Source organism: Canis lupus, chromosome 1, assembly GCF_003254725.2.
Source record: "Canis lupus dingo isolate Sandy chromosome 1, ASM325472v2, whole genome shotgun sequence".
NCBI lineage: Eukaryota > Metazoa > Chordata > Mammalia > Carnivora > Canidae > Canis > Canis lupus.
The window spans coordinates 58,856,255-58,872,510 of record NC_064243.1 but is presented as its reverse complement, the minus strand read 5'-3'; the positions used below and the strand labels follow the sequence as shown (position 1 = coordinate 58,872,510).

The 16,256-nt window shown below is 39.9% G+C and overlaps 1 protein-coding gene across 13 annotated transcripts in view; it reads left to right on the top strand.

Moving 5' to 3' along the window:
* The first annotated feature begins 5,106 nt into the window (after positions 1-5,106).
* MCM9 (minichromosome maintenance 9 homologous recombination repair factor) overlaps positions 5,107-16,256 on the top strand; it is a 123,960-nt gene continuing 112,810 nt past the window's right edge. For 4 of the 13 annotated variants that reach the window (XR_004808557.2, XR_004808566.2, XM_035704994.2 and 1 more), the window contains exons 1-2: positions 5,112-5,198; positions 8,445-8,763. Coding sequence is in view for 11 of the 13 variants with exons in the window: in XM_035704994.2 (XP_035560887.2) it covers positions 5,145-5,198; positions 8,445-8,763 (373 nt within the window). In the remaining 2 variants the exon portion in view is untranslated. Of the gene's footprint in view, positions 5,199-5,646; positions 5,781-8,444; positions 8,764-16,256 lie in introns of those variants that run through there. The other 9 variants (XM_049114948.1, XM_035705004.2, XM_035705008.2 and 6 more) reach the window with 8 other exon arrangements.

Genomic DNA, 16,256 nt, shown 5'->3' with positions numbered 1-16,256 from the left:
ATCAAATCTTAAAAAAAAAAAAAAAAAAAAAAGAAACTACAAAGAGAAATAGTTGTATCCTATTGCAGCCTTCAACACCCCAGTAGAGAAATGGACAGATCCAGCAGGAAGAAAATCAGTTACGGTCAGAATTGAACTCAACACTACCATCAATCTACTGGATATGATGAACATCTACAGACTACTTCATCTAATATCAGCAGATTACATTCTTCTCAAATTTACATGAAACATTCACCAAGAGAGACAACATTCTGAGCCATAAAACGAACTTTAACACATTTAAAAGAACAGGTATCATAAATGGCTGCTATTTAGATCACAATGGAGGTAAACTAGAAATTCATAACAGAAAGAAGACTGGAAAAATCACAAAATACCTGGACATCAAGCAACACACTTCTAAACAACACATGGGTCAAAGAAGAAATCTCAAGAGAAATTTAAAAATACTTTGAACTTTGGTGTTTGTTTTTTTTTTTTTTTACTTTGAACTTTAAATGAAAATGAAAGCACAACTTCTCAAAATTTGTGGGATGCAGCAGAAATAGTGCTTACAGCAAAATTTATAGCATTGAATGCATGTATTAGAAATGAAATACCTAATATCAATCATCTAAGCTGCTACCTTCGGTAAAAAAGGAAAAGAAGAGCAAAATGAATCCAAAGTAAATGAAAGAAGAGAAATAATAACAATTAGAGCAGAAATCAATAAAACAAAAAACAGTAAGTCAATAAAGTCAACAAAACCAAAAGCTGTTTCTTTAAAAAGAATAAAAATCAATAAGCCTCTAGCCAGACTAAAGGAGAAAAAAGACACCAATTACTAATATAAAAAATGAAAGAGAGGCTATCACTGCTGATTCCCTAGACATTAGAAGGATAATAATGAAATATTATGAACTTTATGTCCATATATTTGATAACCAGGATGAAATGGACTAATTCCTTGAAAGATACTGTCAGAATTCACAGATGAAGAAACAATCTAAATAGGTCTATATCTATCAAAGACATTTAATCAATAATTAGTAACTCCCAAAACAGAAAGGACCAGGCTTACTTGAGTTTACCAGTGAATTCTACCAAACATTTAAATAAAAAACTTTTCCAATTCTCTACAATCTCTTCTAGAACACAGAAGTAGAGGGACTATTTCCTAACTCAGTCTTTCAGGGCAGCATTTCCCTAGTGCCAAAATCTGACAGAGACACTCTTTTTTTTTTTTTTTTTTGACAGAGACACTCTAAGAAAAATAGAGATCAGTATCTCTTATGAACTTAGATGCAAAAAATCCTCAACAAAATATTGGCAGATTGAATCCAATAATGTATGAAAAGAATTAAGCACCACACCTAAGTGGGATTTATCCAAGGTATGCAAGGCTGTTTCAATATTTGAAAATCAATTACTGGAATGCCTGGGTGGCTCAGCGATTGGGTGCCTGCCTTCAGGCCAGGTTGTGATCCTGGGATCTGGAATCGAGTCCCGCATCAGGCTCCCCTGTGAGGAGTCTTCCTCTCTTAGTCTGTTTCTGTCATGAATAAATAAATAAATCTTAAAAAAAAAAAAGGAAAAGAAAAGAAAATCAGTTACTGTAATGCATCATATCAGCAGGCTAATGAAGGAAAATCATGGGATTTTTTAAAGAGAAGCAGAAAAAGCATTTCACAAAATCTGACACTGATTCATGATTAAAAATTCCCAGCAAACTAGAAACAGAGTAACTTTCTCAACTTGATAAAGAACACGTACTGAAAATCCTGGCAGCTAACATCATATTTATTAGTGAGAAACTCGCTTTCCCACTAAGATCAGGAACAAGGCAAGGGTGTCCCCTTTCATCACTGCTTTTCAATATCATACTAGAAGTCCCAGCTAACACAATAAAAAAAGAAAATAGAAATCACAGAGATCGGGAAGAAAGAAACAAAACTGTATTTATTGGGGTGCTTGGATGGCTCAGTGGTTGAGCATCTGCCTTCGCTCAGGTCGTGATCCCAGGGTCCTGGGATCAAGTCCCACATCAGACTCCCAGCAGGAAGCCTGTTTCTTTCTCTGCCTATGTCTCTGCCTTTCTCTGTGTCTTTCAGGAATAAATAAAATCTTTTATTTTAATTTTTTTAAGTAAAACTATTTGCAGATAACATGATCATCTATGTAGAAAATCTGAAAGAATCTACATATAAAACTTCTAGAACTAATAAGTGATTATGGCAAGACTGCATGATACAAATACGTGGAAGTAAGCTGCTCTCTTATACATAAGCAGTGAAGAAATGGAATTTGAAATTAAAAACATATTACCATTTACATTAGCACCCCCCTCACACACAAAAAGGAATACTTGGGTATAAATCTCAGGACACCTGAGTGGCTCAGTGGTTGAGCATCTGCCTTTGGCTCAGGGCATAATCCCGGAGTCTTGGGATCGAGTCCCACATCGGGCTTCCTGCATGGAGCCTGCTTCTCCCTCTGCCTGTGTCTCTGCTCTTTCTCTCTCTCTCTCTCTCTGTCTCTCATGAATAAACAAATAAAATCTTTAAAATAAATAAATAAATCTAACAAGGTATGTACAAAACCTATATGAAGAAAACTACAAAATTCTGATGCAAGATATCAAAGAACTAAATTAGTGGAGAGATAGATACTCCATATTCATAAATAGGAAGAATCAATATTGTCAAAACATTAGTTCTTCCCAACTTGATCTATAGTTTCATCCCATCTCAATCAAAATCCCAGCAAGTCATCTCATGGATGTTGACAAAAGGATTCTAAAGTTTATATGGAGAAGCAAAAGACCTAGAATAGCCAACTCAATATTGAAGGAGAATAAATTTGGAGGACTGACACTCTGACTTCAAGGCTCACTATAAAACTACAGTAATCAAGACAGTGTGGTATCATTGAAAGAACAGACTAATAGATTAATGGAACAGAATAGAGAGCCCACAAATAGACCACATAAATATGGAGAGTCAACCGATCTTTGTCAAGGGAGCAAAGATAATATAGATCTTTAACAAATAGAACAAAAACAGTCTTTCAACAAATGGTACTGGAACAACCGGACATCCACATGTGTGCGTATGTGCACACACACAATCTAGACACAGATCTTGCCACCCTTCACAAAAATTAACTCAGAGTAGATAATAGACCTAAGTGTAAAATACAAAACTACAGAAGTCCTAAAACACGGGACAAAACCGAGATGACTTTGGGAATGGTGATGACTTTTTTTTTTTTTTTTTTTGGTGATGACTTTTTTTTTTTTTTTTTTTTTTTTTTTTTTGGTGATGACTTTTTAAATACAACACCAAAAGCACAATCCATGAAAGAAACCATTGATATGCTGGATAAAATTAAAAATCTACTCAGTGAGAGACAATGTTAAGAAAAAGAAGATAAGCCACAGACCGGAAATATTTGCAAGATACGTCTGATAAGGGACTCCTGAAACTAGACAATAAAAAAACAACCTGATTTAAAGACAGATAAAAGATGTGCAGACATCTCACCAAAGATAAGCAGGTGAAAAGATGTTCACCATCCTTTGTTATCAGGGAAATGCAAATTAACACAACAATGAGCTACCATTATACACCTATTAGAATGGCCAAAATCCAAAATACTGACAACATCAAGTGCTGTAGAGCAATAGAAACTTTCACTCGTTATCAGGAATGCCAAATTGTACAACCTCTTTGGAAGACATTTTGGTGGTTTCTTACAAAACTAAACATATCCATACCAGGAAATTCATTCAAGAAGAAATCATGCTCCTTGGTATTTACCCAAAGGGGCTAAAAATTCATACTCACATAAAAACCTGTGCATGGATGGATATACTTGGTTTTATCCATAACTGACAAAACTTGGAAGCCACCAAGATATCCTTCAGTAGGTAAGTGGACAAAGTATGGAATGAATTAATATTCAACACCAAAAAAGAAGTGAGCTATCAAGCCATGAAAAGACATGGAGGAAACTTAAATGTGTATTACTAAGCGAAAGAAGACAATCTGAAAAAGCTACTTACTACAAGTGACGCTTGAACAACACAGGGATTGCAGTTGTTAAACATCCACATACAACTTTGATTCTGCTGCAAAAAGTTAATTACTAATGGCTTGTTGACAAGAAGCCTTAGTGATAACATAAACTATCAATACATATTATATACTGTATTATTACAGTAAACTAGAGAAAAGATGTTACTTTAAAAATCATAAGAATAAAAAAAAATCATAAGGAGGGGTGCCTGGCTGACTCAGAAGCACCAGGGATGCTTGACCTTAGGATCATGAGTTCCAGCCCCAGGTGGGATATAGATATTTCTTAAATAAATCTTTAAAAAAAGGAAAGAGAGGGGCACCCGGGTAGCTCAGCGGTTTAGTGCTGCCTTCAGCCCAGGGCGTGATCCTGGAGACCCAGGATTGAGTCCCACGTTGGGCTCCCTGCGTGGGGCCTGCTTCTCCCCCTGCCTGTGTCTCTGCCTCTCTCTCTGTGTGTCTCTCATAAACAAATAAAAAAATATATATATATATATATTTTTTTAAAAAAAGGATAGAGGGGCTCCTGGGTGGCTCAGATGGTTGAGAGTCTGGCTTCAGCTCAGGTCACGATCCCGGAGTCCTGGGACCGAGCCCCACGTCGGGCTCCCTGCTCAGTGGGGAGTCTGCTTCTCCCTCTCCCTCTGCTCTCACGTTCTCTCTCGGTATCTCCGTGTCTCAAGTGAATAAATATTTTAAAAATTTAAAAAAATTAAAAAGAAAATCATGAAAAAATCCATTTACAGTACTGAAAAAAAAAACAAAAAAACCCATGTATAAGTGGACCCCTACCGTTCAAACCTGCTATTTGAGTCAATTATATAGGACATCCTGCAAAAGGAAAAACGATGGAAACGGTAAAAAAGATGAGCCGTTGCTAGAGATGCGGCGAGAGAGAGGGATGGAGACAGCACAGCTTTTCAGGGCAGGGAAAGTCTTCCGCGTAGCCCAACCACCGCGCTGTGTACCCGTTACCCAGGTACCTGTTACCGTTACTACGTACCTGTTACTACGCCGCGTCTGTTAAAACCCATAGGAGGTACACCACCACGAGGGAACCAGACTGCGAACCACGAACTCTGGGGGATGATGTTTCAATACGCGCTCCCTGGTGGTAACGAAGGCTCCCCTCCGGGGAAAGTATGTTGCCCCTGGGCGCGCGGGGAATACGGCTTACGGGGCGGGGGGCGGGGTATATGGGAACTCTGTACCTTCCTCCTACAACCTCTAGAAGAAAACACAGCAGAAACCCCTTGCGACCTGGCGTCTGCCGGAGTTCCAGGACCAAAAGCGGGAACCGCACAGGCCACCTGACCCACCGCACCGCCAGCCCGGCTCCTCCGGTTCCACCTGGGCGGGAGGCGCAGCCCTGGCCCCGCCCCGGAAGTCCTCGGGCCCCGCCCCGGCCCCGCCCCCTCGCGTCCCGCGGCACCAGGCGGAGCGCGCGCCCGCCCGCCCCTCCACCCGGAAGAGCCGCCTGAGCGGCGAAGTTGAGGCGGCGCGCGGCTCGGCGTCCGTCGGGGGCGCGGGCCCGGCCGAGGAGCCGGCGCGGCGCCTAGTTCGCTCGGGCGCGAGGCGGCCCCGTCGGAGCCTGCGCGCCCCCGCGGCCCGCCCCGCCCCCCGCGGCCTCCGGGAGCCCCCCGCGCCAGGCCCGAGCCCTGGGCGCCCGTCGGCCTCGGGCGCGCCGTGTTCCCGGTGCCCGCCGACACTGCGTCTCCGCCAGTAAGTGACAGCCGCGGCCCCGAGTCGGCGTCCCCGCCGTTCCGTCCCTCCCGCAGCCGGTCCCCAGTGTCGCCCGCATCTGGGTAGTTCCCAAACTCCTCAACTCGGGGGTGGCTGGGGCGGCCGCGCTGCCCGTCAGGGCCCTGCCGGGGGCCGGCCGGGCGGGGGCCGCGTCCTCCGAGGACGAGCCGGCTCCGTCCGCCGAGCGCCCGCGGGGAGCCGGGCGGGCGGGCGGGCTGGCGGGAAGGCGGCGCGCGAGAGACGCGGGCCGCCGGCGAGGGGGCGGGCCTCGGGCCGCGGGGAGCGGCAGGGGGCGTGGCCCGGGGGCTGCGGCGGGCGCCCGGCGGGGGGCGCCTCGGGGCCCGGTGGGCGCCTCAGGTGGCCCAGAAGCCGCAGCCGCTCGCTCGTCCTCGCGGTTCCGCCTCGGACGCTCCACGAGTGAAAGGACGGGGAGCTTCAGAGCAGTTGTACGACCGTAGGGGGCGTGTTCGCGGGGCGAGGAGCTGCGTAGAGGCAGTCGAGCACTTCTACACAGATTTTTGAAAGGGAATCGTTTTTTTTTTTTAAAGCTTCCATTTCAGAAAACACCAGGCGAATTTAATCTGGCTTTAGCTTGAGCCACGAATTCTGCAGCCACCACCCCCTCCCCCTTTTCTGCCCTATGTGGAACTGTCTTTTAAGTTGCTAAACTTGGAACTCCCGAATTTAATATGCATTTATAGAACCTTCGAGAGTCTCTTGTAGCAGCAACTCTTGGGAGTCCGGTTAGGTTTTCTTTTTCTAATATTTAATTTATTTATTAGAGACACACAGAGAGAGGCAGAGGGAGAAGCAGGCTCCATGCAGGGAGCTGGACGTGAGACTCGATCCTGAGACTCCAGGATCACGCGCTGGGCCCAAGGCAGGCGCCAAACCGCTGAGCCACCCAGGGATTCCCCTGATTACTTATTTCTAAGTGGTTTTTCTGCTCTACGCTTGGCTGGATTTATGTTATCTAATCAGAACAATTTACTTATCAATGCAGTGGCCGCAATTTGCTCTCTCTCACTTCTCCCGGTATACACATACCGGTCTGTCAGGCTCACACTGGCATCCTGTAACTGTGAGACTTCTTGGTCTATGATACATACCCCCCTTTACTCCTTCCACATCTTCTACAATAGTTGGTTCCCAGAAAAGGCAAAATATTGCTAATAAGTAGCCTTTGTAACATGTAGTTAGGATGCGGAAATGTGAACTTTGTCTTTTATCACCCGTTTGTTGAACTGAATACCAAACTGTTGGTTGAATGAAGTAAGTCAAAATAAATAAGTCAAAGTACGTTTGTCCTCCAGTTTCTGTTTCCAACCCAAATAAGAGTTTCTTAGATGATTGATTTCAGCAGTTTATTTGGAACTGCCCATTGCCACGTCTGGGATTGTCAGTCCACTTAAATTTAATCCTTCTCTCCTTTGTGCTCCTATTCATATTGCATTTTTACCACTGTTAGGGCACTGTTTCATTGCATCTGGCCCTTGGTTTTTCTCTGAGGCTATTAAGGATATTTTATTGTGCTTTTTATTTCCCAACATAGTACCCAGAACATGACTGATATCTGTCTGTGTACATGAAAGTAGAATGAAGCTCGGCCTTTTTAATCTGTAGGTGCAAATTTAAAAATACACACATATATATATTACTAGGGGAATGAGAGGAGAATACAATATAATATGTTTACTTTCAGGCAGCCCCCGGTGGCTTAGCACCGCCTTCCGCCCAGGGCATGGTCCTGGAGATCTAGGATCGAGTCCCACGTCGGGCTCCCTGCATGGAGCCTGTTTCTCCCTGAGTCTGTGTCTCTGCCTCTCTCTCTCTGTGTCTCTCATGAATAAATAAATTTTAAAAAATAATAAAAATAAAATAAAAAATGTTTACTTTCAATTCTAGTTATTTATTTCCTTTCCTTCAGTTTAATTATCTAGTTTATACTCTTTGACAGCTGTTTTTGCTAAGGCCAATAGGTTTCCTAGGTTACATAGAGAAAATGGGAAGCAAATTCACCTCAAAATGTAAATTTCAGAAGCAATTTGTTAGCTATTCAAGTCAGAACTGGCTATCCATGTATGTTCCATTTATGTAGCAGAAAACACATGAATATGTGTGATGAGCGAGAGTCAAAGAGAGAGGGGAAGATACGTTCTTTGGATAAAACCTAGAATCTGGACACATGCAAAGAAGTCTACTGGAAGAAACTTTAGCCAAAAGACTGCTGTTTAAGATTTTACACTTGAGAGCAAATGTGTATATAGAGTGTGGTTAAAGAAAAGAGAAGGGCCTTTTACATAACATATCATAGGGTTAATGAGGAAGTTTGGGGAAGAGATATGGAAAAGGCATTGGACCATGTGGATTTCACTGATCAGTACCAACATAATTCTTTGGTTTGACTTCCCTTTCTTAAAAAATACATTTACTAAGTGATTATAACAAGTAATGCAGATCTAATTAAGAGTTCAATTCAGATAATATTTTCAGTTTATGGTGGGACCCCTAACAATTTACAGTCAGACTTTTTTTTTTAACTTGTGTCTGAGTCTGCTATATCAAAAGTATACGACCAATCTTTTTTGTTAATTTTTGTCTAAGTCTGCAATATCGGAGATATAATATGGTCTTTTTCTTTAGTCACCTAGATTCAAGATGAATAGTGATCAAGTCACACTGGTTGGTCAAGTGTTTGAGTCCTATGTTTCGGAATACCATAAGAATGATATTCTTCTAATCTTGAAGGAAAGAGATGAAGATGCTCATTACCCAGTTGTGGTTAATGCCATGACCCTTTTTGAGACCAACATGGAAATTGGGGAATATTTCAATGCATTCCCGAATGAAGTACTAACAGTGTTTGATAGTGCTCTGCGAAGATCAGCCTTGACAATTCTCCAGTCCCTTTCTCAGCCTGAGGGTGCCTCTATGAAGCAGAATCTTCATGCCCGGATATCAGGTGAATCACTTAAGGATTTTACTGCCACTTACTCTCCAGGAATGTTTGAAAAGATTCTAACACACTGAATTCAGAGCACTAAGAAATAATTGATATTTATACTTAAAAATATATCTACTATATAGTTGATGGTCACTTTTAGAGCAAAGTAATGGTTTTAAACTGTTTCCTCTGGACGTTTGGAAGGCTGGGATACTAGCCATTCCATCTGAGGGGAAAGAGAATGTAGGTGACAGTATGTTAATATGCACATATACACACATGGGTATGTGTGTATAAAATTGTAATTCAGAAGTTTTTGAACTAACAAAAAAATTGATACCACAAAGAACTTGAAAAGTGGTAGATTCTACCCTGTAATCTTCAAAACTATTTTAGGGAATTTATTATTTTTATATATCAAGTTTAGCATTATGCTGGCCACCTATTAGGCACTCAATTTTTGTTGAATGAATGACAGAGTAAGTACCTTAATTTTTAGATGCTCCAGTGGAGCAGTCAGCTTGTAGCAAAGCTCTATCTTTGAATTACTGCAGATTAAGTTGGAGAACACATGTATCATTTTGTTTAAAAATATAGTACATGTCAAAAAAATATATAGTACATTTCAGAAAGGTGGGGATTTGTAATCAACAAAAATGCTTTTTATGATTCCAAAAAGATGAATCAGTATAGTACAACTCTTTGGGGGACCAATTAAGATCCCTCAAAAGACCATACATTTGATTTCATTGAAAAAGTATTTTATCTAGAATAAAATTATGAATATTATAAATCTTTAAGCGACAGGACACTAGATCATCTCTTGGTAGGATCAAGAATAAATGTTTCCTTATAATAATGTTGCAAAAATGTTGTTAAAAGAGGGTTTAGTTAATGTTATTGAAATGGCACTTAGGGATGGTTTTAGGCTGTCCTTATCCTTATGTTTAGATATTTTTCAATGTTCAATTTAAATACCAAAATTTTGCCTGCCTAGGTGACCCTATTGGTTTTGGGTAAATTTAGCCTATTTTTCCCCCAATTCTTCTCTGAAAAAGTAAATTACAAATTATGTTACTACCATGGTATATTCATCCTACAAACATATTATGTCAAATATTTAACAATTGGTGTATGTATGCCCAAAGATACATGGCCTGTTGTATATTAAACTTAATCATGAAGGAGCTTAGTGGCAGCTTTTATGTTATATGATTTGTGCCTCACTCAGGATATGTGCTAGCAGAACAGGGAATGAATTCTAGCAGATTCACTGGAGATTTCAAGAAGAGAGGGTAAGGCAAGGATAGAGGTGTCCCAGGCAGAATGAACCAGGGATGGAAATAGTCTGGTTTTAGTTATATTGCACCTTCATCGTGGACTCCAGGCAAGGCATTCAATTATGAAAACATAGGTTGCCTCTGTGATTCAGGCTCCTTAGGAACCTAAGACATTTTCCAGTTGTCTTTCTACGATATACATTGCTCTTTGTTTTCTTGGATTTTTATTAGATTAAAGTTTACTTACCTTTTCCGTGGTTTTGATGAAAGGGGTTCTAATACCCAGATAGCATCAAACTAAATGAGAAGGAAAAAATAGCATTCATGTGTTCTCAAACATTAATGGCAATCAGAATCAACTGTAAGTCTTGTTAAAACACTGACAGGCCCCACCCACAAGAGATTGTAATTGTGAAGGTCTGGCATGGGGCCCAATAATTTGCATTTCTAACAGCTTCCAGGTGATGCTGATGCTGCTGTTCCAGGAACTACATGCTGAAAACCAGGGGCCTAAAATCATTGATAAGGACATATCACTAGCATAGATATGGACAGATCACAGACTATTTCCAAAATTTCTTTTTGTTCTTGATCATTGAATGAATCAGGGAATGGTAAAGGTTTTTGTGTTCACTAATGGTGGCTTAGCACCTGATGTCCGCCACACTCCACTACCACCACCCCTTCACTGGTATAGTTGAAGAACATACTTAGTAACATAGATAGTAAGACAGAAAGATTAACATACACTGACATTTCCATCAAAACATTGTCTCTTAGTATCTTTTTAGTATTAAAATTTTGATTGTTATATGGTCCGTTTTGCTAACATTTTGTTGCCTTTATCTTTATATTTTGTTTATCTAAAAATCATAATGTTCTGAAATTAAAAGAATCTGATGACCCAGAAATATACTCACCTTTATTATCTTTTTCTTAAAATAATACAGTTACTTTACAAAATAATCACTTACCTAAAAAAAAACAAAAACAAAAACAAAATAATCACTTAATCTGTCATATGTTAGACACATTTGCTCAAAAAAAAAAAAAAAAAGCAAATTTCTCCTAACAGGCACTATGTACATGATTCAGTAAAATGTAAATTGCTCTTTTGTTTCCAGTGCAAGAACATTAAAAGTGATATATTGCCCTGTATTGTAAAAGTAGAGAGGATAATTGGAAGCAGATTTTCTTAGAAAATTTGGTTGTAATCTTTACATAGTTTTTCCTTCAAAGACATTGTAATTGTGTTAGACGTAGGACCGTTGCTGGGGGTGAGCAGCAAGGAGTTCATTCATCCTGGCTACACTTCTAAAATAACACAGAAAGGGTTGGTGAGCATATGTGAGACCCTTGGAACTGAGTCCTACCTTCCTCCACCTCCCACCTGCCTTCTTCGCAAGTGTGTAATATCTCTCTAGCACATCTCCTTATGTTGACTGAAATAAAACCAGTTTGTGTAGACTTGTCATGACCCAGCTTGCATCGGCCAGGGTTATCATTTGCAAGGAATGGATGGGTGTCTCTGGAACCTTCGTTTTTACTCTGGCAGTAGATTTCTCTAGACATAAAAGGCATTATTTATACAATGGCATATTCATTTGACCATTTTGCTTGCTTACTCCATTTGTTTTGTTGTTGGTGCTAGCCTGGGCTTGGGGAAATTTTCTTGTAGAAAGGAAAACTCGAATGTACTTTCCTGGCTGAGTGAACTGGAGAGAGTTTGCCAGACCAAGTAAAGTGCCTAAGGAAAGGTACGGAGGTGTAAAGTCCCTCTCTGCACAGAAAAACCAAGCATTTTGTTCTGGACTGGGAAATTTGAGGCCACATTTGCTAAAGGTGAGGCTAGAGAGAGAGGAAAGCCCATTCCCCTGTCTCATTTATTCATTAATTTTCTCCTTATGGTAAAGTACTTATTAAAGCACTGAGCTAGGCAGAGAGAGGCATAAAAAGGATCTCAAGAAGGGAGTCTCCTACCCACATATCAAGGGTTCAAGGAACAATGCAAAGCAATATGTGATTAAGGCCTTAAATGAGCAGTACAGTCAGTAGGTGATTATGAAAGTCACTGTCATGCTAAAGCATTTGGAGGAAGCCTTGTAGAATGTGAGCTAAGACCAGGGATATGAATAGAGATATGAGAGATTAGGGCATTACTATTAAATTAGGGGAAGGGAGGAAGATTTAGTAACTGTTTCCACAATGTAAGTTTCTTCTGTTCTTGGAGTCATGCAAGCCAATAGAACTATGGGACTGAGTATTTAAATAAGTTCTTCAGGGTTTTTTGTTGAGAAGGTTATGGACCCTCTCCAGAAAGTACAGGTATGTGTATATACATAACCTTGTACCTGAATTTCAAGAGATTTAGAGCTTTCCTAAAGCTCAGCCACGTCCCATAATTAAAACCTTGATTTAGATGAGACATTACCCCGCATCCTAAGGTCAGTTAGGATGGAGTAAGTGACCAAGGTAGGGAGGTGGGTAAACTATGTGCTCTAAAGTCAGTCACCAATCAGGCCAAACCCCTAGGGGAGCATGGACTCTATGGGGCGGTGGTAGGTTAGACTGTGAATCCTTTTGGCAATTCTATCGGAATTTTCTCTTTCAGGTTTCTCCCATTTTGTAGAAGGAGAAAGATCTCTTTCAACCCTCAGTCCCCCTTCATTCACTGTTCTTTTCATAAGTAAATGTTCTGACAGAGTATATCCAGTCTTCATGATAATCTCCTATTCATCCTTTCACGTCCACCATACTGAAACCACCCTTGCCATCATCACTAGTGACAGCCTCATGGCCAAACTGAGGGTCACTTTTCAGTATTTCACTTCATTTCCCTGCTGAGTTTGATACTATTGACTCCTCCCACCTTATAAAATTCCAGCGTTGGCCCCACAGACAGCACTCTCTTGCTCTTTCCTCCCTTTCTGGCTGTGGCTTCTCTCCCTCTTAGGCGCCTCTTCCTTTACTTGACCTGTAGGTGGTAGGTAGGTCCTTAGGATTCAGATGTGGTCACATTCTCCTGGATCCTACACTCTCATAGGGTGGTCTCTATCCCAAACCTGAGCTTCAGCTGCCACCTATGTAGAAACAAATGCCGACTCTATTTTTTTCCTTAATTTTAGCCAGAATCTGTCTCTTAAGCTCTGTATCCAAATATCACCATTCTTATCAAATGTCTCATACTAAATCTCTTCTTGCAAACTCAGTGATTGAAAAGTGTAATGATTTTACTCTCTGTGCCCCACTCCAACCGAAAGTGGTATTTCCTTTTTCTTTCAATAGGTATTTACTGATTGATTACTATGTAGCTTGCAGAATTTCTTGTTAATAGAACCAGAGAACTGAGAGTCACTCTAAATTTCACCCTCCTCTTCATCCCTTATCTCTAATTGATCTCGAAGCTAACACAGTATCCTTAATCTCTCATATCTATCCCCCCACTTTCTAGCCTTGCCTTTCATCTTTCTCTCAAGTATCTTCTAAAGCATGGTGCTTAGTCTAATAAGAGTGGTGAATAAAATCTACCTCAATCCTGATTCTCTGGAATTTATTTCTAGTGTGGAAGCATAATAAATTGCAGTAAGTGGGGGATACCTGGGGGGCTCAGTTGAGCATCTGCCTTCCGCTCAGGTCATGATCCCAGGGTCCTGGGGTCAGTCTCCCCCATTGAGCTCCTTGCTTAGCAGGGAGCCTCCTCTCCCTCTGCCGCTGCCTGCTGATGTTCCCCTGCTTATGCTTTCTCTCTGTTGAATAAATAAATATAATCTTTAAAAATAATAAATTGCAGTAAGTGGTATGAAGGAGAGGAACAGTTGTGTTAAAGCACATAAAAGAGAAAATTTAACCTGAAGTGGGTTAAGAAAAGATTTTATTAAGAAAATTATATTGAAGCTGATCTTTTAGGGAGGAAAAATGATAGTAATCATGTATTAAGAACTAATGTTTAGTGTTTGCTATAGGTAAGGTGCTATTCTAAGAAACTTTACATATATGAATTATTTTAATCCTATGACCTATGAGGTAGGTTTTATGGTTTTTGCCATTTTATAGAAGGAAAATATGAGAAGTTATAAGTTAGCCAAGGTCACATAGCTAGTAAGTAATAGAGCTGTGACTCAAAGCTGGCTTTAGACTCTATCTTCTTAACCTCTATATTGTTTCTTTGTGTGGACATTTTTGAGGAGCAGGTCGGGAGGAGAGTGTTGAGGCAAAGGAGACAACTATATGTAAGTGAGTGAGTGATTAGAGTAGTTGGTATGAGAGGAAGGCCCTGTAGTCCAGTACAGAATTGGTGCCTTATTCTTAGATCTGTAGGCAGCAATGGAAGGATTATATGCAGAGGAGGTTTGAAGTTAGGCCTTTGTTACTTCTTTCTGGATTACTACAGAAGCAATGAAGGTAGGGGATTTTATTTTTCTATTCTAAAGTACTATGTACAATGAGATAATACCAAGTTAAAAATCGCTTTCTAGGAAAAAACTGCAATAAAATTACACTTACGACTGTTTTCAATGCAAAATTTATAAGCCAGAGATAGCGAACATCTATCTAAACAACTATGTGAGTTTTCATCAGTTACATAGGATTTCATCATATTAAATATCCAAAGACTGCTAAATTAACACTAGGCAGTCTATAGTTTTTATCTGCAGTTATGCAAGCCATCAGAGTAACGCAACACTTTCTACAACCTGGTTCTTGTGATTTTAGTTTTTCTTAAGTTCTAATATATTAATAATATAATTTAAACTGAACAATCACTTTGCATCTGAAACAGAACTAAAATGAGAGGAGTAGAAATTGGATGCAAAAATGATATTTTTTAGGGGCCTAGGAAGAGAGAATGGATACTGAAAAAAACCTAGACAGTTGTTAAAATAAGTTTTCTTAATCCTTTTTTTTCCCTATTCTTTTTACTTTGCTCATTTTTCTTAGGAGTACTTGTTGGTAGATTTTGTCTTTCTTCATGAAGGAATTTGGAGTAATAATCTTATTTCCCATTTGAATAATGCTATTTTTCCATCCTCTCTATACTTACATTAGAGAACACTTAGTGACTTTTTTTGCAAGTGCAAAAATAAAATTGTTTCAAAAAGTATATGTAATTATATGACTCAGTAATTCCACTCCTAGGTATATGCCCAAGAAAATTGAAAACAGATAATCAAACAAAAACTTGAACATGAATGTTTGTAGCAGCACTATAACAGCCAAAAAGTGTAAGCAATCCAAATGTTCATCAGTTGATGAATGGATAAAGAATATGTGGCATATCCATACCGTGGAATATTTAGCCTTAAAGAGTAATGAAGTATGGATACATGTAACGACATAGATGAATCTTGGAAACATTATGCTAAGTGAAGGAAGCCAGACACAAAAGGCCACTTACAGTATATGAAATGTCCAAAATAGATTTACCATAGAGATAGCAGCTTAGTGGTTGACCAAGGCTGGGAGTAAGGGAGTGGGGAGTGACCACTACCGAGTACAGGGTTTCTTTCTGAAGTGATAAAAATATTCTGAAATTAGTGGTGATGGTTGTATAGCCTTGTGAATATACTAATAACCACTGAATTATACGTGTTAAAAGAGGGAACTTATGGAATGCAAATTATAACTCAGTTTTGAAAATATATTCATGTGGGGAGCAAAAGAAAGGTAACAGAATCTCTAAAGCAGTGTTAAGGATTGCCATAATATACATTCCAGTTAAGACCCAATAAAAAGGCTTTCCATTTGGTCATTTCTTTCTTACCATTCTGTGATAGAAACTAAAACATAAGTAGTGTTGGGCATGAGAACAAGACCTGTCTTTAATGAGAAGTTTTGGTTGCTGGTAAGGCTTTTACTCGATTGTATCAGTATAGTTCAACATTTAGCTACCCACAGCTGAATTAAGAGGTGCCTGAAATCAACAAGAAATTAATAGAATGGATATTTTTAATGGATAAAGTATCTAATCCAGGTCCAACCTGTCTATTCTTATGCATGTGATACCACACTTGTCAGCCCTGGGGTCAGCCTTGGATAGGAAAAGAAGTTATAGTGGCAAATAATCGGCAGTGCTTACCTTGTTAATACAATATACAGTATACAGAGAGAGTCTCAGCCATCAAAAGAAAATTTAAGTCTGTAGACTTGTAATCTGTAACACCAGATGTAGTCTCATGCCTTAAGCATACAGTTCATGTCACTGATTTGATTTTTTCCCCCTTTAGTTTCATA